This window comes from Zophobas morio, unplaced genomic scaffold (genome assembly GCF_036711695.1).
Source record: "Zophobas morio isolate AGI-343-1 ecotype UQ-CSIRO unplaced genomic scaffold, CSIRO_AGI_Zmor_V1 ptg000006l, whole genome shotgun sequence".
Classification (NCBI taxonomy): Eukaryota; Metazoa; Arthropoda; class Insecta; order Coleoptera; family Tenebrionidae; genus Zophobas; species Zophobas morio.
This window is the reverse complement of record NW_026972111.1, coordinates 5,142,403-5,167,705: the sequence shown is the minus strand read 5'-3', so window position 1 is coordinate 5,167,705 and position 25,303 is coordinate 5,142,403. Positions and strand designations below refer to the sequence as shown.

At 31.3% G+C, this 25,303-nt stretch overlaps 2 protein-coding genes across 2 annotated transcripts; one reads left to right on the top strand and one right to left on the bottom strand.

The window, feature by feature from the left end:
• The first annotated feature begins 14,796 nt into the window (after positions 1–14,796).
• Positions 14,797–17,121, top strand: LOC135123390 (uncharacterized). Its single transcript, XM_064047995.1, has 4 exons — positions 14,797–14,888; positions 14,949–15,063; positions 15,117–15,271; positions 15,321–17,121. Exons 2-4 carry the CDS (start codon positions 15,019–15,021, stop codon positions 16,882–16,884), a joined length of 1,764 nt encoding a protein of 587 aa, XP_063904065.1. The 5' UTR covers positions 14,797–14,888; positions 14,949–15,018; the 3' UTR covers positions 16,885–17,121.
• Positions 17,122–18,009: 888 nt separating this feature from the next.
• Positions 18,010–22,456, bottom strand: LOC135123391 (syntaxin-like). The gene is made up of 2 exons (XM_064047996.1): positions 21,934–22,456; positions 18,010–19,533 (listed from the first exon to the last, which is right to left on the bottom strand). The coding sequence occupies exons 1-2, from the start codon at positions 22,339–22,341 to the stop codon at positions 19,081–19,083; spliced, it is 861 nt and encodes a 286-aa protein (XP_063904066.1). The 5' UTR covers positions 22,342–22,456; the 3' UTR covers positions 18,010–19,080.
• Between the last annotated feature and the right edge of the window lie 2,847 nt (positions 22,457–25,303).

Sequence of the window (25,303 nt, the reverse complement as noted above, 5' to 3'; positions counted from 1 at the left end):
TCCAAAATCTACAATTAAAAAAATCGAAAAGTCGAAAAATCGAAAAACCGAGAAATCCAACATCGAAAATTCAAAAAATAGTAAAATTATAGAAATGAAAAACTGTAAAATCCAGAAATTGAAAAATTCGATAACTAAACTGAAACATTGGGAAATCCAAAAATTGAAAAATCGAAAGATTGAAAAGCCGAAAAGCCAAAAAATTGAAAAACCGAGAAATCGAAAACTCGAAACATCCAAAAATGTTTAATCTGAAATATTAAGAAATCGAAACAACAAATGATCGAAAAATCGAAATGTCAAGAAGTCGAAAAATCGAGTTAGGCCAAAATCGGAAAATCGAGAAGTTAGAAACTAAAAGAAACCAAAAAAATCAAAAGCCGAAAAATAAGAAATCTTGAAAATTGAAAAACCGAAAAACGTAAAACCAAGAAGTCGAAAAATATAAAGATTGGGATATCGAAAATTATAAAACTGAAAAATCTAAAATTTAAAATGTCGAAAAATTGAAAAATAGAAATATCGAAGCACTGAAAAGTCGAAAAATCGGGAAATCGAAAGATCTAAAAGTTAAAAAACATAGAAAAGTCGAAAAATTTGAAAAGTTGAAGAATCGAAATATTGAAAAATGCCAAAACTAAAATACCGAAAAATTGAAAAGTGGAAGAAAAATTGAAGGACTGAAAAACTGAAAACTCGAAACATTGAATAGTCGAGGAATCGAGAAATAGGAAAATAAAAAATTAATAAATCCAGAAATTGAGAAATCGAAAAATCAGGAAATTGAAAAATCAAAATCTGAAAGAAGAATGATCAAACAATCGAAACATCAAAGAATCGAAAAGCTGAAAAATTCAGAAATTGAAATATGGGAAAATTGAGAAATCGATAAACCGAGATATCAAGAAATCGAAAAATGAAAAATTTAAAAAATCGAAAAATTAAACAATGAAAAAACTGTAAAATAAAAAATTTAAAAATTCTGAAAATAGAGTGTCCAAGAAAACAAAAATCGTAAAATCAAGAATTTAAAAAATTGAAAAATTAAAATATCGAAACATTGAAAAATCGGGAAATCGAAAAACTCAAAAACCTAGAATTCAAAAATCAAAGAATTTAAATCGAAATAGGCCAAAAGCGAAAAATCGAAAAATTGAAAAATAAAAATTGAGAAATTTTAATTTTAAAAAAATCAATCGAATAATTAAAAGATCCAAACATGGAAATCTCGATAAATCGAGAAATGGAAAAATTGGAAAATTGAAAATATGAAAAGTCGAAAAATTAAAAAATCAAAAAATTGAAAAAAAAATCATTTTTAAAGTCGAAAATTGAAAATCCGAAAAATCTAAAATCGAAGAGTCGAAAAATGTATACATTGAGAAATCGGAAATCAACAAATCGAAAAATCTAAACCCTGAAAATTCGAAAAATTGATAAACAGAAATATCGAAGAACTGAAAAATCGAAAAATTAGGAAATAGAAAAATCTATAAGTTTAAAAATTGAAAAATTAAAATATCGAAAAATTGAAAACTCGAAAAAGGAAAAAATCGAGAAATCGGAAAACCGAAGTCGAAAAATTTGAAAAATTGGAAAATCGAAATATTGAAAAAACGAAAAATTGAAAAAATCCAAAAAGATTTGAAAAAGTGGTAAATCGAAAAATTGAAACTTTAGGAACTTCAGAAATATTAAGAAATCCAAAAATTTATAAATATAAAAATACCGAAAAATGTAAAAAATCAAAATCTCGAAAAGTCGATAAACCGAGATGTCAAGAAATCGAAACGTGAAAAAATCGTAAAATCAAAAATCAAAAATTTTTAAAAATCGAAAAATTGAGCAATCAAAAAACTGAAGAATAAAAAAAATCATGAAAAAATTCTGTGTCAATTTGACGTTCACTTAAAAAACAGATCGATTTAGGTAGAGATAGATCAAAAGTTTATTTCGACAGAACTTCCCTTGCTTGTGAAGTACAAGTCAAATTGAAAAATCGAAAATCAAGAAATTGAAACTTTAGGAACGTCAAAAATAGAAAAATGGAAAAATCGAAAGATCGAAGAGTCGAAAAATTGAAAAATCGTAAAACTGAAACATTGGAAAATTGAGAAGTCGAAAAATGAAAAATCGGGAAATTGACAAATGGGAATCTGAAAAAAGAGAGATCGAGCAATCGAAACATCAAAAACTGAAGAATTAAAATATCGAAAAATTGAAAAATCTAAAAATAAAAAAATTCCCGAAGTTGAAATGTGGAAAAATTGAGAATTCGAAAACATGAAATTTAAAAATCGATAAATCGAGGAGATGTGAAGAAATCGAAACATCAAAACATCGTAAAATCGAATAATGACAAATTTCAAAAAAATCGAACAATTGAACAATCAAAAAACTGAAAAATAAGTTTTAAAATTCGAAGAAAAATCGGTGAATCGAAATATCTACAAATCGAAAAATTCAAAAATCTACAAATTAAAAATCGGAAGTCAAAAAATCGAGAAATCGAATTGAAAAGTCGAAAATTTTGAAAAATTGAAGAATCGAAATATTGAAAACGGCAAAACTGAAATATCGAAAATCTGAAAAATGTAAGAAAAATCCCGAAATTAAAGAATAGAAAATTGAAGCATTGAAAAACTGGAAAATCGAAATATGGAAGGTTGAGAAATCGAGAATTGGGAAAATCAAAAATCAATAAATCGTGAAATTGAGAAATCGAAAATTCCAAACATCTAAAAATACGAAAACTGAAAAAATCGAAAAATTATAAAAAATACATAGTCGAATAATTTGAAAAAATGAAGAATCGAAATACTTATGTATTGAAGAATCGAAAATTGAAGAACTGAAAAACTGAAAACTCGAAACATTAAAAATTAATAAATCGAGTAATTGGGAAATCGAAAAATTGAACAATTGTGAAACTTAAAACATCGGAAAATTGAGAAATCGAAAAATGAAAAATCGGGAAATTGAAAAATTTACCGAATTTGAAATGTGGTAAAATTGAGAATTCGGAAACTTGAAATTTACAAATCTATAAACCGAGATGTCAATAAATCGAAACATCAAAAAATCGAAAAATGAAAAACTTAAAAAATCGAAAAATGAATCGATAAAAAAATAGAAAAATAAAAAACAAAAAATTTAAAAACTAAAAATACAGATATCAAAGAAAACAAAAATCGAAAAATCAAAAATTTAAAAAACCGTAAAAGTAAAATATCGGAAAATTGAAAAATCGTGAAATCGAGAAACTCAAAAATCTAAAATTTCAAAATCGAAAAACCGAAAATTCAAAATTTAAAAATCGTACTATTGAAAAATCGAAAAATCCAAAGATCGAAAAATCGGGAAGTCAAGCATCCAAAAATCAATAAATCGAATCTTAAAAGATCGAAACATCGAAATCTCGATACATCGAGAAATCGAAAAATTGGAAAATCGATAAACTGAAAAGTCGAAAAATTGAAAATAAAACATTTTTAAACTCTAAAATTTGAAAATCCTAAAAATCTAAAACCGAAGAGTCGAAAAATATAAATCAGAAATCAAAAAATTGAAAAATCTAAAATCTGAAAATTCGAAAAATTGATGAACAGAAATATCGAAGAACTGAAAAATCGAGGAATCGAAAAATCTATAACTTTAAAAATTGAAAAATGTAAAATGTAAAAATCGACAAATTGAAAAATCGAAATATTGAAAAAACGAAAAATTTTAAAAATCCAAAAATATTTGAAAAAGTTGTAAATCGAGACATTGAAAAGTCGAGAAATCGAAAAATGGGAAAATCAAAAAATCGATCAACCGAAAAATTGAAAAATCGAAAAATAAAAAAAATTAAAAATCGAAAAATTGGAAAACCGGAAAATATCAAACCGAAAGTCGGAAACTCGAGAGATTGAAAAATCGAAAATCAAAAAACTGAAAAATCAAAAGATTGAGAACACGAAAATTCTAAAAGTTTAAAAATTGAAACATCGAAACATTTGAAAAATTAAAGAATAGAAATATGGAAAAATACCAAAACTGAAATATCGGAAATTTGAAAATTGGAAAAAAAATTGAAAATTCCCAAAACTGAAAAATCAAAAATTGCAGAATTAAAAAACCGAAAAATCGAAACATTGAAAAGTCGAGAAATCGGGAAATGGGAAAATCAAAAATTCAGTCAATCGAGAAATGAGAGATCTAAAAATTGAAACCTTGGGAAAAAATGAAAAATCGGGAAATTGAAAAATTCGATAACTGAACTGAAACATTGGGAAATCGAAAACTGAAAAATCCAAAGATTGGAATGCCGAAAAGCCAAAAAATCGAAAAACCGAAATATCGAAGAATTGAAACATCAAAAAAAAATTTTAAACTGAAACATCGAAAAATCGAAAAGTCAAAAAGTCGAAAAATCGAAGTAGACCAAAATCGGAAAATCGAGAAGTTTAGAAACTACAATATCGAAAAATTTAAAAGCCGAAGTCGAAAAATCTAATTATCAAGATGTCGAAAATCAAAAAACTGAAAAATCTAAAATTAAAAAATTCGAAAATTTGAAAGATAGAATTGTGGAAGAACTGAAAAATCGAAAAATCTAAAAATTTAAAAATCGAAAAATTATAAAAAAAAATTTTTTATAATTTTTCGATTTTGTATTTTTTTTTTTTTAATACAAAATCGAACAATTTGTAAAAATGAAGAATCGAATTATGTATTGAAAAATGGCAAAACTAAAATACCGAAAAACTGAAAAATTGAAGAAAAATTGAAAAATCGAAAATTGAAGAATTGAAAAACTGAAAACTCGAAACATTGAAAAATCGAGAAATCAAAAAATGGGTAAACCAAAAAAATTAATTAATCGAGTAATTGAGAAATCGAAAAATTGAAACATCCAAAAAAAATTTTAAAATGAAACATCGAGAAATCGTAAAGTCAAGAAGTCGAAAAATCGAATTAGGCCAAAATCGGAAAATCGAAAAATCTAAAAGCCGAAAAACTGAAAAATCCAAAATTTGAAAAATAGAAATGTGGAAGAACTGAAAAATCGAAAAATCTGGAAATCGAAAAATCTGAAAGTTTAAAAATCGAAAAATTATTGAAAAATGGCAAAACTAAAATACCGAAAAATTGAAAAATTAAAATACCAAAGTCGAAAAATTTGAAAAATTGAAAAATTGAAATATTGAAAAAACGAAAAATTGAAAAATTCCAAAAAGATTTGAAAAAGTAGTAAATCGAAACACTAAAAAGTCGAAAAATCGAAAAATGGGAAAATCAAAAAATCGATCAATCGAGAAATTGAGAATTTGAAAAATTGAAACATTGAAAAGTCGAGAAATCGGGAAATGGGAAAATCAAAAAATCAATCAATCGAGAAATGAGAGATCTAAAAATTGAAACTTTAGGAACGTTAAAAATCGAAAAATTTAATAATCGAAAAATTGAGAAATTGAAAAATGAAAAATCGGAAAATTGAAGAATAAAAGACTAAAATGTCCCAAAACTGAAATATCGAAAAATTGAAGAGTCAAAAGTTGAAAAATCGGGAAATTGAAAAGCCGAAAAATTCAACACGAATTCATAAACCACAAATGGAGAAATACGTCATTTTATATAATTTAAATAGCATTTACTATGTATCTAAAAAAATCCGGATAGACGGCAGACAAACTAAAATGTGAAACCTATTTTTTAGTACTCTAGCGATCATGAAACGTCGAGAAAACATTAAAGTAGCCATCGCCCGATGGACAACTAAAAACTTTTCACGAACGATTTAAATTTCCGAATGTTGAAGTTAAAATTTTGCCCAGTCACACTCTCCTAGATTTAATCTTACATCAAAATGTGCATTCTTGGAAGTTAAAACCGTGCCCTCAGATTTTATTTTTTTCAAGTGTGTTGCAGTCGTTCTTTGCATCTGTGGATAACTAGGCTCCCAGAAACTGAATATTGACGATCTGTTCAGCGTGGGTGTGTTTGAACCGATATTCTGCACTATTTACTAGACAAATTGTACCGAATTTCGCTCTGAATTTAATATGCTGCCATCGTTACATACTTTATGCAGAGAGGAACATTTTGTGCGGTGCTTTCAACTCTCCCTTTTCCACTATAAAACACTAATCCAGTCACCCACGCCACCCACACACACCCGATGAGTCGGGGATGCGGCATCCATATCAAAGTAGATGGGAGAGATGGATCTAAATTACTCCATTTAAATAGGTAGGAGATATTAAATTCCAAACGGGGACGGACAAAGAGACAAAAAAGATAATACTTACGAAGTAATTTTTGTCTACAGATTATTTAAACAGTGCGCCGCCATATTGATTCATGTGTCAAATTCAATGTGCATTTTTATACATTTTTGATTTTTGTTTAATAAATATTATACATGGAAAGTAGAAATAAACCGAACGTTCAAGGAAGGCAAGAGGTCGGAATAAATGATAAAAAGGCACGTGATATGCAAATTTTATTCAAAGCGGTGTTAGCACAATACACACCGATGGTAGCTATGGTACAAACTTCCCAAAAATATTTTCGCTTTATTTACTTTGTTGTTTTATACATGTATGCAAAAACGTAACTAGACATTGATTTCTTTCTCTGTTTTTCTACAACTAAAGTTAATACGGGCACAGGAGACCTATCTTTTCATACCCTAGGAACTATGAAACGTCGAGAAAACTTGAAATTCGCCATTCGTCAAACCAGCTCTGTTACATCAGAACCGAGAGCACAATTAGAATTCCAAAGAGAAATTGCAAGAAATTAGATAGAAGTTGAAACGGAATTAATGAAGATGAACTGACAAACTTCCAGATGATATTAACAAGAAACGAAATGAGGAACGCTAAAAATAGCTTTGCGTCAAATTGTTGATTCTGAAGACGTCTTGATAGAGAAAATGAAAAATTGTGTTTCAATATTAATAAAAAATAGTGAAAACTAATTAAAGTAGTGTGTTAAATCTGGAAAAGTGTGGCAGAGGTAGACTTTAAAGGTTGAAATCTGCGTGATGTTCCACCTACACAACGTAGATATTATCATAAAGAATCTAGAAACGAGGTCTGGAAAATCAGAATATGCAGTAGAATCTCGAACATGGAAATCGAAGGGTTTCCTTCATTACTGGAAGCAGAATCGGAAATGCTTATCAGTTTTTTTATGAAGTAAAAAATTGGTCGAAGGTTATTCGGCAGAACTTTCCTCGCCTCTGAAGTGCAGCCCATTAAATCGCGCTTCTGTGAAAAAATATAAACATTATTAGCGTTTTTTGTTGTCTAATAACCTCCATAAACTAAAAAACAGTAGGTACATAGTTTTTCAATTTTTCAGTGTTTCGATTTTTTAATTTTTTGGTTTTTAATTTTTTCAGGTTTTCGTTTCTTCAGTTTTTCGATTTAAAATTTTTCACGTTTTCAGTTTTATATTATTCAATTTTTCGATTTTTAATGTTCTGATTTTTTGTTTTTTAATTTCAATTTTTTCAATTTTTCGATTATTTTTTTTTTGTTATTTTTGTTGTTTCTTCCTTGTTATGACATGCAATTCTTCATGTTTTCATTTCAAAATTTTTCAGTTTTTCGATTTTCCAACTTTTAATATTTCAGTTTTTAGATTTTGTGATTTTTCGGTTTTATTTTCTTTATTTTTTCGATTATTCGATGTTTCAGTGGTTTGATTTTATAATTTTTTGGTTTTTCAATTTCATTTTTTCAGGTTTTCGTTTCTGCAATTTTTCGATTAGCGATTTTTCAATATTCCATTTTTTGTGTCTTCAATTTTTGGAATAAAAATTTCTCAAGTTTTCAATCTCTATTAATTTTTCAATTTTTCGCGTTTTTTTTTCGATTTTTCAGTGTTCCGATTTTATAATATCTTGTTTTGTAATTTCAATTTTTTGAGTTTTTCGTGTCTTCAATTTTTTGATTTGCAATTTTTTTTTGTTTCTTCAATTTTACGACATGAAAATTTTTGTGATTTCTTTTTTAAATATTTGTTGCTTTCCGATTTTCCAACTTTTGGAGATTTCAGTTTTTGATTTTGCAATTTTTCGGTTTTTATTTGCTTTATTTTTTTAATTATTCGATTTTTCAATGTTTCGATTTTATAATTTTTTGGTTATGCAATTTTAATTTTTTCAGGTTTTCGTCTTTTTAGTTTTTCAATTTTTCGATTTTTCAATGTTCCGATTTTATAATTTCTTGTTTTATAATTTGAATTTTTTCGTTTTTTCAATTTTTAATTTGCAATTTTTAATTTTTTTTGTTTCTTCAATTTTCAAAAACATGCAACTCTTTGTGTTTTCATTTTAAAATTTTTCAGTTTTCCGATTTTCCACTTTTGGATATCTCAGTTTTTAGAGTTTGGAATTTTTCGGTTTTTATTTTCTTTATTTTTCCAATTGTTCAATTTTTCGTTTTTATAATTTTTTAATTTTTCAATTTTCATTTTTTCAGGTTTTCGTTTCTCCAGTTTTTCAATTTGCTATTCTTTAATATTTCATTTTTTGTTTCTTCAATTTTTTGATTCTTAAATTGTTCATTACATCAAATTTTCGATTTGCAAATTTTCGTTTAGGTTTTTATTTTGTTATTTTTACAATTTTTCGGTTTTTCAGTGTTCCGATTTTATAATTTTTGTTTTTTAATTTCAATTTTTTTCAATTTCTTATTTCTTCAATTTTTTGATTCGCAATTTTTCAGTTTTTCATTTTTTTGTTTCTTCAAATTTACGACTTTTCGTATTTTCAGTTTTTAAATTTTCCAATTTTTTGGGTTTTATTTTCTGTATTTTTTCAATTATTCGATTTTTCAATGTCTCAATTTTATAATTTTTTGGTTTTTCAGTTATAATTTCTTCAGATTTTCGTTTTTTCAGTTTTCGAATTGCGATTTTTTCAAAATTTCATTTTTTTGTTTCTTCTATTTTTCGGTTCCTAAATTGTTCATTTCCTCAAATTTTCGATTTTCAAATTTTCGTTACGTTTTTTATTATTATTTTCTTATTTTTACAATTTTTTGACTTTCCATTGTTCGGATTTTATAATTTTTTGTTTTTTAATTCATATTTTTAAAATTTTTCATTTATTTGTTTCTTCAATTTTACGACAAGCAACTCTTCGAGTTCTGATTTGTAAATTTTTCAGTTTTCCGATTATCATACTTTTGAATATTTCAGTTTTTAGATTTTGCAAATTTTCGGTTTTTATTTCCGTTATTTTTTCAATTGTTCGATTTTTCAATGTATGGATTATATAATTTTTTGGTTTTTCAATTTTAATTTTCTCAAGTTTTCAATTTGCGATTTCTAAATTTCTGATTTTTTTATTTCTTCAATTTTTCGAGTTTTCACTTTTTAATTTTTCAATTTTTGGATTCTTAAAGTGTTCAGTTCTTCAAATTTTTGAGGTGCAAATTTTCGTTTCGATTTTTATTTTCTTACTTTTACAATTTTTCGATTTCTCAGTGTTCTGATTTAATACTTTTTGTTTTTTAATTTCAATTTTTTTCAATTTTTCGTTCTTCAATTTTTCGATTTGCGGTTTTTCAATTTTTCATTTTTTTATTTCTTCAATGTTACGTCATGCAACTCTTCATATTTTCTTTTTAAAAATTTTTAGTTTTCCGATTTCCCAACTTTTGGATATTTCAGTTTTTAGATTTTGCAATTTTTGGATTTTTATTTTCTTTATTTTTAATTTTTCGATTTTTCAATGTTCGGATTTTATATCTTTTTTATTTTTCAATTTTATTTTTTTTAGTTTTTCGATTTGCGATTTTTCAGTATATCAATTTTGTGTTTCTTTAATTTTTCGTTACTTCAATTTTCGATTTGCAAATTTTCGTTTCGGTTTTTATTTTCTTATTTTTACAATTTTTCGATTTTTCAGTGCTCCGATTTTATAATTTTTTGTTTTTTAAGTTTAATTTTTTCAATGTTTCAATTTGATTTGAGTTTCTTGAGTATTCAATTTTTAATTTTCCAGTTTAGCAATTTTTCCTCTCGATTTTTTATTATCTCTGTTTTTTCAATTATTTGTTTTTCCAGGGTTCTGATTTTATAATTTTTTGGTTTTTCAGTTTAATTTTTTTCAGGTTTTCGTTTCTTCAATTTTTCGATTTGTGATTTATAAATTTTTCATTTTTTGTTTCTGCAATCTTTCGATTTAAAATTTGTCAAGTTTTCAATTTTTAATTTTTAAAATTTTCGATTTGTTATTTTTCGTTTCGGTGTTTAGTTTCTTTATTTTAACAATTTTTTGATTTTTCAATGTTCTGATTTTATAATTTTTTGTTTTTTAATTTAAATTTTTTCAGTTTTTCGTTCCTTCAGTTTTTGGATTTGCAATTTTTCAATTTTTCATTTTTTTTTGTTTCTTCAATTTTACGTCATGCATTTAATTCTTCGTGTTTTCATTTTAAAATTTTTCAGATTTCCGATTTTCCAAATTTTCGATATTTCAGTTTTTAGATTTTGCAATTTTTCGATCTGCGAGTTCACGAGTTTTCAGTTGTTCGGTTTTTTAATTTCACAATTCTTCGAATAACAATTCTTTGTTTTCGTTTTTTCTTTTCTGTACTTGTACAATTTTTTGCTTTTTAAATGTTCTAATTTTATAATTTTTCTATATTTCAATGTTACAGCTTTTCGGCTTTACAATTTTGACGATTCTATAATTTTTCAATTTCACAATTTTTGGGTTTTCTAATTTTGCGATTCGATTCGTTTTTTCTTCTTTCCAATTTTTTGATTAATTATTTTTTCTCGATTTTTTACTTTCTTTATTTATGGTTTTTCAATGTTTCAATTTTTCGCGTCTTCATTTCTTCGATTTGGAATTTATGGAGCTTTTACTTTCTCGATTTTGCAACTTTTCAGTTTTTTAATTTTTCAATTTTTCGATTTTTCAATGTTCCGATTTTATAATTTCTTGTTTTATAATTTTAATTTTTTTAGTTTTTCGTTTCTTCAATTTTTTTATTTGCACTTTTTAGTTTTTTTGTTTCTTCAATTTTACGACATGCAAATCTTCGTGTTTTCTTTTTTAAAAATGTATCGCTTTCCGATTTTCCAACTTCTGGATATTTCAGTTTTTTGATTTTGCAATTTTTAGGTTTTATAATTTCTTGTTTTTTAATTTCAATTTTTTCGTTTCTTCAATTTTTATTTTTTTTTGTTTCTTCAATTTTAAAACCATGCAACTCTTTGTGTTTTCTTTTTAAAATTTTTCAGTTTTCCGATTTTCCGCTTTTGAATATCTCAGTTTTTAGAGTTTGCAATTTTTCGGTTTTTATTTTCTTTATTTTTCCAATTATTCAATTTTTTGTTTTTATAATTTTTTTATTTTTTTATTTTAATTTTTTCAGGTTTTCGTTTCTCCAGTTTTTCAATTTGCGATTTTTTAATACCTATTTCATTTTTTGTTTCTTCAATTTTTCGATTCTTAAATTGTTTATTACTTCAAATTTTCGATTTGCAAATTTTCGTTTAGATTTTTATTTTGTTAGTTTTACAATTTTTCGGTTTTTCAGTGTTCCGATTTTATAATTTTTGTTTTTTAATTTCAATTTTTTTCAATTTTTCATTTCTTGAATTTTTTGATTCGCAATTTTTCAGTTTTTCATTTTTTTGTTTCTTCAAATTTATGACTTTTCGTATTTTCATTTTAAAATTTTTCATTTTTCCGATTTTCTGACTTTTGGATATTTCAGTTCTTAAATTTTACAATTTTTTGGGTTTTATTTTCTGTTTTCGATTTTTCAATTATAATTTCGTCAGGTTTTCGTTTTTTCAGTTTTTGAATTGCTATTTTTCAAAATTTATTTTTTTTGTTTCTTCAATTTTTCGGTTCTTAAACTGTTCATTTCCTAAAATTTTCGATTTGCACATTTTCGTTTCGGATTCTATTATTATTTTATTATTTTCTTATTTTTACAATTTTTTGATTTTTCAGAGTACGGATTTTATAATTTTTTGTTTCTTGATTTAAATTTTTTAAATTTTTCGATTTGCAATTTTTCAATTTTTCATTTGTTTCTCAATTTTACGACATGCAACTCTTCGAGTTTTAATTTTCAAATTTTTCAGTTTTCCGATTTTACAACTCTTGGATATTTCAGTTTTTAGATTTTGCAATTTTTCGGTTTTTATTTCCTTAATTTTTTCAACTACTCAATTTTTTATAATTGTTTGGTTTTTCAATTTTAATTTTTTCTGATTTTCGATTTACGATTCTCAAATTTTTTATTTTTTGATTTCTTAAATTTTTCGATTTAAAATTCTTCAAGTTTTCACTTCTTAATTTTTCAATTTTTGGATTCTTAAATTGTTCATTTTTTCAAATTTTCGATTTTCAAATTTTCATTTCGGGTTTTGTTTTCTTATTTTTACAATTCGATGTCTCAGTGTTCCGATTTTATAAGTTTTTGTTTTTTAATTTCAATTTTTTTCAATTTTTCGTTTCTTAAATATTTTGATTTGCAATTTTTCAATTATTCATTTTTTTTTCAATTTTATTATATGTAACTCTTGGAGTTTTCATTTTCAATTTTTCTCTCTTCATGTTTTCTTTTTAAAAATTTTCAGTTTTCCGATTTTCCAACTTTTGGATATTTCAGTTTTTAGATTTTGCAATTTTTGGGTTTTTATTTTCTTTATTTTTTCAATTATTCGGTTTTTCAACGTTTCACTTTTATAATTTTTCTGTTTTTCGTTTTAGTTTTTCAGGTTTTCGGTTTTTCAGTTTTTAGATTTGCGATTATTCAATATTTCATTTTTTTGTTTCTTCAATTTTTCGATTTACAATTTCTGAATTTTTCATTTTTTTTGTTTGTTCGTTTTTACGACGTAACTTTGTGTTTTCATTTTAAGATTTTTCAATTTTCCAATTTTCTAACTTTCGAATATTTCAGTTTCTAGATTTTGCAATTTTTCCATTTGCTATTTATGACGAGTTCGATTTTTCAATTTTTCGTTTCTACAGTTTTTCAATTTACAGTTTTTGATTTTCGTTTTTTGTTTTAATTTTGTATTTTCTTTATTTTTTTCCATTTCTCGATTTTTTAATGTTCTGAAGTCCCATCTGTCTTGTTTTAAAAAAGAAAAGGGTTACTGTATTTTTAAAAATGGAAAATCTTCTCGGGGCGGGGGGGCAAATGTATTTTTTTAAGAATGTGAAACCTTCTCAGGGGTTCCAGTTGTCTTTTTTTTAATGTAAAACCTTCTCCTGGACTCCAAATGTCTTTTTTTTTAATGTGAAACTTTCTCGGGGGTCCCAACTGTATTTTTAATAAATGGAAAACTTTCTCGCGGGCTCCAAATGTCTTTTTTCCAATGTGAAACCTACTCGAAGATCCCAACTTCTTATTTAAAAATGCAAAACCTCAGGGGCTCCAATCAACTTTTTTTTATGTGAAACCTTCTCGGGGGTCCCAATTGTCTTTTTAAAAGTGGAAAACCTTCTCGAGGGCCCCAAATGTATTTTTTTAAGAATGTGAAACCTTCTCGGCTTCCCAATTGTATTTATTAAAAATGTAAAACCTTCTCGGTGGTGCCTAAGGTTTCTTTTAGAATGAGAAACCTCCTCGGAAGACCAACTGTCTTTCTTAAAAATGTAAGTAAAACCTTCTCGGGGGCGCCAAATGTCTTTTTTTTTATATGAAAACCTTCTCGGGGGCCCCAAATGTCTTTTTTTTAAGAATGTGGAATCTTCTTTTTTTCTATTACTGACTAATACCTTCTATATTATTTTTACTCCATAAAGGTTATCACGAAAAAAAAATTTATTATTTTTCAGAGAAGCAGTATTTGGACCGTACTTCAAAAGCGAGGGAAGTTCTATCGAAATAACTTTCGATCAATTTTTTTAAAAGTAATTTGTAATTGTAATGAATTACTATTTATACTGAGTAATGAGTAACTCAACGAATTACTTTTTAAAAGTAATAATAATTGTGTCAATCATTGGACTACGGTATATCACTCATTAAACATTCAGTGAAAAAAATGGAAGTGTATTTGAATGAAACTACAATCTAATAAGAATTAGACAATTAAGGATCAACAAACAAAGCACCTCTCATTCCTAAACTTCGACTTTCAATAGATGTACCCCTAAAACATGATAAATATTATTTTTCATTAGGAATCTTTGCATATATAAAAGTGGTTGCCTTCCAAATTACTAGCAGACTGATATTTGTTACTTGGAAATGGAACTGTGAGACTGAGTGACAATAATAATAATAACGATAATAAATAACCTATAAAGCCTTTTCTGTTTTCGCCGCTTTCTTCGTGTTTGCAGCGAGTAGAAGCAAATTATTGTTTTGATTCCATAAGGATCCGCTTGACCTATAAACTGGGGAAACTCGGACTATTTCGTCGATAACAACACCTGAAAACAGATTTTTGAACACAGCGTACAGTGTAAGAGTACATTTTACTCGGGGCGTTCCATTTCTGAAATTTTTAGCAGGAAACACATTGAGGTTAGATGTTGACATTGCTCTGATTTTGCGCCTTGCCACTGCAGAGTGTGTTGAGGAAGTCGGCACGAATGCGCAACTTTTGCGTTCAATGCATTCCATGTGCTGCCTTTGTCTGCTTGTTTATGCTTGTAACTATAGCTTCTGACATGTGGTTAAATCGATAACATTGCAACAAGTCAGAGCACGGTCGCCCGGCGCATCCACCATGGATACATGGCAGAAAAACTACTTTTCTTAATTTTTTTCTTTAACTCGAAAAACCACACTTCATAAACAAAACTAAAGTTATGAACACGAAAAGTATTAAAATTCTGTAAAATTTCTCATATTTTACTTTGCAAACTTGTTAAAGAGTGTTTCAAAATTTGTAATTATCTGGTAATTATACATTACATAATAAATTTAGTTTATTTAATCTCATTTATTCTTTTTTTAAAGTCTGTTGATATTCCCAGAAGCACTTGGGCACAAAGCGCAGAATCCCCCCAATCAATAACACATTAACCTCATGTCATCATTCGTTAGATATTTAAAAAACAAAAAGTGGCTCCGCGTAAGTATGTTTCACCACCTTGTCCCAATTTTTCAAAAACTAACCTTATCCAGTCTCGACTCTCCGAAGATTTAATCCTCGCAGTGCAACACAATGACCTAGACCAACTCAAGCAGCTGAAAAAGACCGGAAAACGCTTCGCTTCCTGTGATAGCAACAAAAACTCGCTTCTCCATCTAGCAGTGATGAACCAACAAAGACACGACATGTAACCTCCTCGCAAAACCCTGTCAAGTTTAATCATGAACCATTTCCAGGTACGACGTTCTGGATTATCTCCTCAGCCTGAAGGAAGTCCCCAGAAACTCCCGAAACTGCAGAGGCAATACTCCCTTGATGGAGGCCTTCATGTACGACTCGTATTCGGAAGACTACGTGTTCAGACTGATAGAAGCAGGGTGTGATATTTTTGCCAATTTCGACGACAGAAGCACGTTGCTGCACTGGGCCGTGGGTAACGACTGGATCCAAGTGGCCGAGTGCCTCATCGAACGCGGCCTCAACGTCAACGGCCAAAACTCCAAAGCAGAAACCCCTCTACACTGGGCCTGCGAACGGGGGCTCATCGACGAGATCTGGATGCTGCTCTTCTTCGGCGCAGACCCCAACATCAAAGCCGACTATCTCAAAATCGAAAAGGGCTGGTGCGTATTTCTGACGTATTTGTCGCTGTGGGAGCCCTTTGAGGTGATCACGTGTTTCGACATAGCTGCGTGCTCGAACGACAAGCCAGAGGTACAGGAAATATTTCTTCACAAGTTGGAGGGTTACGAGAAGAATTTCAGCTTGAAGACGTTCATTAAAGCTTTGGAGGGGAAATCTCTGCCGTTTCCTCACCTGGTGGAGATTGCTTCTGGGGTTAACTATAACGAGCCTGACGCTAAAGAGTTTCTTTGCACGATTAAAGACTACCCAGAATTCTTCACTCTCTTCATCAAGAAGTTTGATTTTGTCATCCAGGAGATATTCGAGACCTACGAAATCGACATCCTCGACTGCGAATACTTCAAGAATTTGGAAGCTGTAACAAAAAATTTGTTGGCGTTGTTTGACAGTACTGTGGCTGATACTCTTGTGGACCAAATCCACGCCAAAGACTCGCTTCTTATTAACTACATCATCGACATTTTCGATTACACTGATAATTCTTTGGAGGCCATCACTCAGCTGATCTGTTGCATGCTTAGCTATGGAGTCGATCTAAACGCTTTAGCTATCCACCAGATCTACTTCAAGTACGGTTATTGCGACTTATTCGAAATTCTTCTCCACATGGATCTGTCCAAACCCTGCAACTACGACATAACTTTAACAGACTCTTTCTTCTACTCCTTCGAGTCCCACTTAGACTTTACTATATTCGCCTCTAGACGTCTCCCAAAACTCAAGAACCTAATGTGTCTTATCATCCCCAAAGTCATTTATGATGTCAAAATAGCAGTTCCGTCACTCATCCGAACCTTCGTTCCTGTTTTGAACACCCAGTATGATCCAGATCTCGTCAGAAACATTATCTTCTTGGTGTTTGCTAATTTCGCCTTACGAGAACCCGTCAAAGCCTCCATTTTCGATCTGACTGAGTATGGGTTATTGTTCGAAAACGACGAGTTAAAATCGTTCATGGATCCTGATAAATATCCAGTGGTTCCTATGCTAATGGAACTTTGCAGAAAACGTGTTAGAGAGATCATTATTAAGACGTACAGGCCTAAAAATAACGTTCAGTATTATAAGGTACTTCAAACTCTTCCGATTCAATCAGACTTCAAGGATATTATATCTTTCAAAAGGACTCTGTATCCTCTGTGTCATAACCATTAGATCAAAAAATGAATGTGATTATAGAGATTAAGATTTTATTTTTGAAAAAATATTTTCTAGTTTTTACTAATGTTTTGGAATTATTATATTTTATAAACTACAAGACTGTTTTTGACCCCTTCCAAGTTGGAGTTTCGGATTTTGTGATAAATAAATAAGACGAGCATTTATTGCTGTTTTTACTGGCCAGCTCCCACTAGTATGAGACCTTTCAAAGGTACAAATTGTAAAATGTCTTAATTTTGTAGTAAGTTAATAACCTATTGTAACAAACAAGTCAGGACTAATTAACAAAGATATTTTTCGCTAAGTTACCTTCTATTTATATTTTTTGGACAAACTGTGTATTTTTCTAGAGGACTTTTTGTTTAAAGTTCATCTGCGTCACACGGTATATCCACATAACATTTGCTGAATATATTACTAGACGAAACATTTAACAAATTCATCCATTGATTGGTGCTGGGTGCAGCATCTCCGACTACACCCAGGCCGTATCCAAAAACCCGAGATGAAGACCTTCGAGCAGCTCGACTTCCTCAACACCCCTAACAGCAGCATTGTGACATGTCCTGGGGGCCCGTCAAGCTGGAAGTGATGGAGAATCAATCAAACAAATATTAAAAACAACGGCAATTCAGGATTTATCTGATCATGATCATCACGAAACTTGTGATGTTGAATAATCATTAATTTTTAAAGCATTTTAACACCTAGGAGAACTCGTGAGGAACTGTGAAATTTGAAAATGTTAACAGATTTGCCACTTTTTAGTGATAATGGACAGAGATATTAGAGATTGACTTAATATGTCATCAATTATAAATTAAACAGTTTTTTTTTATTTAAACTCATGGCATGCCATAACATTACTAAAACTCCTACGAAAAAGAAGTAAATAATTTTTGTTTTTTTTTTGAGTCTCCATTTCGACTTAATAGAAATTACCACACTTAGAAAGCATTACATTACAACTGTGGAAGTATATGGTTGGTACTGAATACGTAAATGAGGGCGAGAAGAAAACGAAAATCAATCCATATAAATTTCTTTTTTATTTTTCAAAAATTTTAACAATGTTATACAAAAACCAGTTGATTAAATGCAGCATTAAAACATATCTAAACACCGCAACAAACTTAATAGGTAAGTCGACAGTAAAACTGTCAACGTGAGGACAGAAGTGATGCCAACCTCCGTTACAAAATTTTATTGTCATGGCGGTTAATTGGCACATTTGATTGGCACTTACTATCCGTTATTCTCATTACATAATATTCAAATAACGGATATTTACACGTCTATATTTTAAACAATACGTATAAAATACGAGATTATCAAGCAAAACGCGCATCAGTTCATTCTTTTAATAACAACTCCATCGAAAAATATGCGACAACCTTCGGTAAAAGACCGGTAAGTGTTACGTTAGGTTAGGTTAGGTCTATAGTATTACATAGTATTTATTTTTATCACAGTGTTTCGCAAAACATAAAAATTTGGTAAGGGAAAGACAATTTAATCACAAAAGTTTGATTACAGTTTTCTTATAATGTTGTGTACTTGTACATATGTATTTTTGTGTTCTTAAGGTTGATTTATCTTTAATTATTGTTAATTATATCGAATTATAAAAAACTTTATTTAGGGTCAACAATATAAAAATATGAAATTATTTAGTGTTTCATTTCATTCCATATTTCGTTCTAAAAACCCAAGGTAGCAAAATATAGGAAGCGTCTTAAAATGGACAATAAATGACGTTTCCAATAAGTCAATAATTCAGTCAGTAACAGTTCGTTACAAGATGACGTCACTAGGACGGGACATTTGACTATCATTACTAACGCCAAATTTTTCGTGAATATGACGTAATTAATAACCATTTGTTCACGTAAAATTGACGACACCATGTAATTGACGTAAAACATGGCACATTGCGTGAAATCGACTTTTCTATACGAAAAAATGGGAAACTATAGCTAGCTACACTACTTAAGTACTTGAGGCAGACTTTTTCGTATAGTAAAGTCTATGTATCTATCGTGATAGACAAAATAAGTGATGACGTCAGCATTATGTGAGTTCTAGTTTTATCTGATGATCCTGCCCAGAAACCCCAGAACTTCTTACCTCTTTCCATCACCCTCAAAACCAGCACCTTGCCGTCACCACTCATTTTGTCACACCGACAATTTAAAATAACATTCCTCCTGTAATACCGAACGTAACAATACCAGTTATCGTAAGGCACACTACAATCATGATTTTCTTCTTTCGAGCCTTGTCTTTTGCCCTTGCGGCTTGGTTCAGTTCCCTCGTGCCTTCTTCGACGTAATCCTTTGTCAATCCGACCTGATACTCGATTCGATCCATCAATTCTCCCTGGCCTTCCACCAGCATCGCCATATCCAGGAACATGTGGTGCAACTCTTTGATGGACGTTTCCAGCTTCATCAGGTCGGCATGTCTGGCCTCGATGTCGGCTAATTGCTGCTTTGCTACCCGGGTGTCAGTCGTGATTTCGAAGGTGAAGACGGAAACATCCCCGTTTTCCAGCATCTCGTCGACCTCCTCGTTTGTGCACTGCTTGCCGACGATTTCCAGCTGGCGAATCAGCCGGGCCTTGCAGAGGGCGCTGTAATTCACCTAGAACGTTGGGGTGGTTACTGGAAGCAGTTATTAAGTTAAACATGTGCTTATGAAGCAGAACGTTAATTACTTTTTCCATTACTACAATTACAGAAAAAGGATACGTATGAACTATACTCCGTTTACCGAACAGATGGAGTTGTAAAAGTGCGTGAAATCTGATTTAAAAATTTAAAACTTGCTAAATATTCGTTGTGATAACATAATTCGCTTTGAATACCATGCAACTGATTGATGCCTTGAAACAAATTTGCATTAAACTAGTTTTTTACCCTAAGGTATCTCAGAATCGCATGGGAAGAAGTGAGAAAGCCACATGATAATTGGTTTTCTATTCTCTCTTCTCACGAGAAAGATTTTGGATCATACTGTATGTTATTTCAACAACAAGGTCTATAAGATGCATTTATAAAGATATTTTCAATTATCCCGGCACAGTTTCATTATACGTTTAATTTTGAGGTTATCGTGTAATCTTGGACGCTCACTTTGTAGACATGTGATGACACCATCTATTCGGTAAACGCTCTACATATAAACTATTGCATGGAAGCTATGACAATTACAAGTGCAAGTATGAACAAGCTAAATGTTAAGATCAATGCTAGCAACAAGTAATATGCCATTCATGGAAGCACCAATTTGTGCCCTGATGAGGTTAATTTAGTTTTCGGTAATATAGCAATCACATTATATTCATACAACTTGTAGTTACAAAACTAGATAACGTGACATTAATTATTTTAAAAAAATCACCAACAGACAGTCAGACGGAAACGAAAAGCCTGCAAGCCTCAGTTTACACTAGAAAAACAAAAAAATGAAAAATTCACTTCCAAGGCCAATATCTATTCTGTGCTACATGACCTAGTTCCCTATCCAAATGGCACTACATTGGTTTTGTGAAAATCCAACAAGATCCATTGACAAAATAAATTATTTAACCTTTCCCAGATCAGAAGTCTTTTAGAAGACTTCGTAATTAAAAAGCAAAAACCTTTCAAATTTGACTGAAGAAAGCTAAATACGTTGTGCTTTCACCCAATATCTACACCCACCATGCGAAAATTATGCGGAAATTGTTCAGAACTTTCATGCTAAGAGGTAAACAAGCACTCCTTGAACTCTACATAGTACGAAAAAACCAAGAGCAGCTATTATTCTAGCGTGTAGTGGAGTAACACGATGCGGATATTTTGTGTCCTATTGTAGCCCAATATGCCATCAGCAAAAAACAAAGATGAGTAGTAATATATTTCTGAACTTACGTCGTAACTTGACGACATACAGCTGGAATAAATACATCTTTATTATTGGAAGAGTTTTCAAATTACTAAATTTATTCCATGAATATTTTCCACGGTGCATTTGAATTCCTCTAGATTTAAAACTTAACAATCAATTCATAATTTCGGAGGCTTGCACGATCGGAATCAATACATGATCGTTTTCCGGGTTGGAACCGTGTTAATTGAGTTTTTGGGCTCAACGTTTCGCACACTTTCGTAAGTGGTATCTTCAGGAGCAGGGTTAAGAATAAGGCAAACGAGCACGGTAACTCAATATGTTAACCATTCCAGATGCAAAACTCTTTTTTTTTTCTCGCTATGGTTCAGTTTTTTTTATTTTTAATTTATTTTAAGGAATCTTGAGGTTTCAGTATGTTCAAAGTGTATTTTACTTGATGTGACTACCACTATCAGTCACATGTGTAAAGTTGAAAGTAGTTGTGCAGTGCCTCTTCTGAGATGACGTAATGAAGTTTTTCGAGGACATGAACCGCGAATTCTGATTATATGGAAGATCAACATCATAGTTGAACATCGGCACCTCTTTAATAAGCTATGATTATTATTATTTCGAAATATAGGTAACTTTTTTTCTTTCGTATGTCTTCAAAACTGTAATAGAAGTGAAAAATGGATCCAATTTCAAATGTAAAAGTCTAAATTGTCAAAATGTATGAATATTCATTTAAACAGTTTAAAAGCCAAAATTGCGAGAATGGAGCAAATAAAGCAAAACAAAATTCCTTCCTCTCGGTAGTTTTTGTTAAGTCTTGACACATTTCTGAAAATCTAAACCTTAATGTTTGACATAATACAGATACTATTTACTGTATTTGTCGACTTGTGGTTATCCTTGTGACGTTATTAGTTTTAGAAAAGACAAAAAGGAAAACTAAATGTGTCCCTATTATAAATTGTTAGAGATTTTCTTCTGTGGTGTCCTTAACCACACATTTCTAACTAATGAATAGTGAAATTCGGTTTATTTTCACAACCACTGTAACTATTCAACAAGTGAAATACTCAATACAAAGCTTCGCCAGCAAGCGTATGGGTAAATCCAGGATTTGCGTTACGCCCCCGCCCCCTACTTGCAGTGACTCTCCACCTGCGCCTTAGTGTAGTCCGTAATGATCTCCTTCATCTTCTTGGTCAGCGTCATGTGCTGGGCCATCCGCATCCGCGACTCCGCCGAGGAGGTATCCCCTTCGTCCTCAGGCTCCATCTGCTTGAGCTTGGATCGCACCCGGTTGGCATTCTGCTTGATCTCGGCCTCGAGGTCCTCCAGACGGTGCTGATCCTTGGGGTCGCTTTGCGGTGCCGTCAGCAAGGTGCTGTGCAGCTCCTTCACCTCCTTGACGCACTCCTCGATGCGGCTGAGCATCTCGCGGATGACTTGGATCTCGCTGAACAAGGCCTCCATCGTCGGGTCATTCTCGCACAGCAGGTCGTAGGTGTCCTCGGGGTCGGAGTCGTCTTGGGCGGCCTGGAGAGCCGCGAGCTTGTCTATTGCCATCGTGGTTATCACTGCACGCACTGTTTGGATTTGGATTTAGGACAGATCAAGGTTTGCATGCTGACGCGGCCGGCGCCGGGAGAGGGGACAATCGATAGTGCGGGGGCGGATTCGCCCAACAACGGTTGTGAGCCGTAATTGTAATTGACTGAATAGGAATGAACGAGAGAGGGGATGAATAGTTGCCCATTTTATGGCAACTTACTTACGAAATTTACAGAAAAATTGATTTTAAGAGAAGATTTCCTTTTTAAGAAATAAAAAAATTAAAACGATCCTTTAATTTCAGATCATATGTTAGATATTTAAAAAACAAATAGTGGAACACAATAACCTCCTAAACCAACTCAAACAGCTGAAAAAGACCGGAAAACGCTTCGCTTCCTGTCATAGCAACAAAAACTCGCTTCTCTACCTAGCAGTGATGAACCAACAAAGACACGACATGTAACCTCCTCGCAAAACCCAGTCAAGTTTAATCATAAACCATTTCCAGGTACGACGTTCTGGATTATCTTCTCAATCTGAAGGAAGTCCCCAGAAACTCCCGAAACTGCAGAGGCAATACTCCCTTGATGGAGGCCTTCATGCACGACTCGTATTCAGAAGACTCCGTGTTCAGACTGATAGAAGCAGGGTGTGATATTTTTGCCAATTTCGACGATAGAAGCACGTTACTACACTGGGCCGTGGGTAACGACTGGATCCAAGTGGCCGAGTGCCTCATCGAACACGGCCTCAACGTGAACGGCCAAAAGTCTAAAGCAGAAACCCCTCTACACTGGGCCTGCGAACGGGGCCTCATCGAGGAAATCTGGATGCTGCTCTTTTTCGGCGCAGCCCCAACATCAAAGCCGACTATCTCAAAATCGGAAAGGGCTGGTGCGTATTTTTGACGTATTTGTCGCTGTGGGAGCCCTTTGAGGTGATCACGTGTTTCGACATAGCTGCGTGCTCGAGCGACAAGCCAGAGGTACAGGAAATATTTCTTCACAAATTGGAGGGTTACGAGAAGAATTTCAGTTTGAAGACGTTCATTAAAGCTTTGGAGGGGAAATCTTTGCCGTTTCCTCACCTGGTGGAAATTGCTTCTGGGGTTAACTACAACGAGCCTGACGCTAAAGAGTTTCTTTGCACCATTAAGGACTACCCAGAGTTCTTCACTCTCTTCATCAAGAAGTTTGATTTTGTCATCGAGGAGATATTCGAGACGTACGAAATCGACATCCTCGACTGCGAATACTTGAAGAATTTGGAAGCTGTAACGAAAAATTTGTTGGCGTTGTTTGACAGTACTGTGGCTGATACTCTTGTGGACCAAATCCACGCCAAAGACTCGCTTCTTATTAACTACATCATCGACATTTTCGATTACACTGATAATTCTTTGGAAGCCATCGCTCAGCTGATCGGTTGCATGCTTAGCTATGGAGTCGATCTAAACGCTTTAGCTATCCACCAGATCTATTTCAAGTACGGTTATTGCGACTTATTCGAAATTCTTCTCCACATGGATCTGTCCAAACCCTGCAACTACGACATAACTTTAACAGACTCTTTCTTCTACTTCTTCCAGTCTCACTTAGACTTTACTATATTCGTCTCTAGGCGTCTCCCAAAACTCAAGAACCTAATGTGTCTTATCATCCCCAAAGTCATTTATGATGTCAAAATAGCAGTTCCGTCGCTCATCCGAACCTTCGTTCCTGTTTTGAACACCCAGTATGATCCAGATCTCGTCAGAAACATTATCTTCCTGGTGTTTGCTAATTTCGCCTTACGAGAACCCGTCAAAGCCTCCATTTTCGATCTGACTGAGTATGGGTTATTGTTCGAAAACGACGAGTTAAAGTCCTTCATGGATCCTGATAAGTACCCAGTGGTTCCTATTCTAATGGAACTTTGCAGAAAACGTGTTAGAGAGATCATTATTAAGACGTACAGGCCTAAAAATAACGTTCAATATTATAAGGTAGGTACTTCAAACTCTTGCGATTCAGTCAGACTTCATAGATATTATATCTTTCAAAAGGACTCTGTATCCTCTGTGTCATAACCATTAGATCAAAAAATGAATGTGATTATAGAGATTAAGATTTTATTTAAAAAAAAATATTTTCTAATTTTTACTAATGTTTTGGAATTATTATATTTTATAAACTACAAGACTGTTTTTGACCCCTTCCAAGTTGGAGTTTCGGATTTTGTGATAAATAAATAAGACGAGCATTTATTGCTGTTTTTACTGGCCAGCTCCCACTAGTATGAGACCTTTCTAAGGTATAAATTGTAAAATGCCTTATAGGTTAATAACCTATTCTAACAAACAAACCAGGACTAATTAACAAAGATGTTCTTCGCTAAGTTACCTTCTATTTATATTTTTTGGACAAAATGTGTATTTTTCTTGTTTAAAGTTCATCTGTGTCACACGGTATATCCATATAACATTTGCTAAATATATTACTACACGACACATTTAACAAATTGATCCATTCATTGGTGCTGAGTGCAGCATCTCCGACTACACCCAGGCCGCATCCAAAAACCCGAGATGAAGACCTTCGAGCAGCTCGACTTCCTCAACAACCCTATCGGCAGCATTGTGACATGTCCTGGGGGCCCGTCAAGCTGGAAGTGATGGGGAATCAATCAAACAAATATTAAAAACGACGATGTTTGATGCAATTCAGGATTTATCTGATCAAGATCATCACGAAAATTGTGATGTTTGAATAATCATTATTAATTTTTAAAGCATTTTAACATCTACGAGAACTCGTATAAGTGAGGAACTGTGAAATTTAAAAATGATACAGATTTGCCACTTTTTAGTGATAATGGACAGAGATATTAGAGATTGAATTAATATGTCGTCAATTATAAATTAAACAGTTTTTTTTTTTTCTTTAAACTCATGGCATGACATAGCATTACTAAAACTCCTACAAAAAAGAAGTAA

Bases quoted from the DNA above. Each gene is read 5' to 3' on its own strand.
- LOC135123390 (XM_064047995.1), top strand. From the start codon at position 15,019: ATGTCATCATTCGTTAGATATTTAAAAAACAAAAAGTGGCTCCGC. The intron at 15,064-15,116 runs GTAAGTATGTTT...AACCTTATCCAG, and splicing joins AAAACAAAAAGTGGCTCCGC to TCTCGACTCTCCGAAGATTT. The intron at 15,272-15,320 runs GTAACCTCCTCG...AACCATTTCCAG, and splicing joins AACCAACAAAGACACGACAT to GTACGACGTTCTGGATTATC.
- LOC135123391 (XM_064047996.1), bottom strand. From the start codon at position 22,341: ATGGCAATAGACAAGCTCGCGGCTCTCCAGGCCGCCCAAGACGACTCC. The intron at 19,534-21,933 runs GTGGAGAGTCAC...CCAACGTTCTAG, and splicing joins CGGACTACACTAAGGCGCAG to GTGAATTACAGCGCCCTCTG.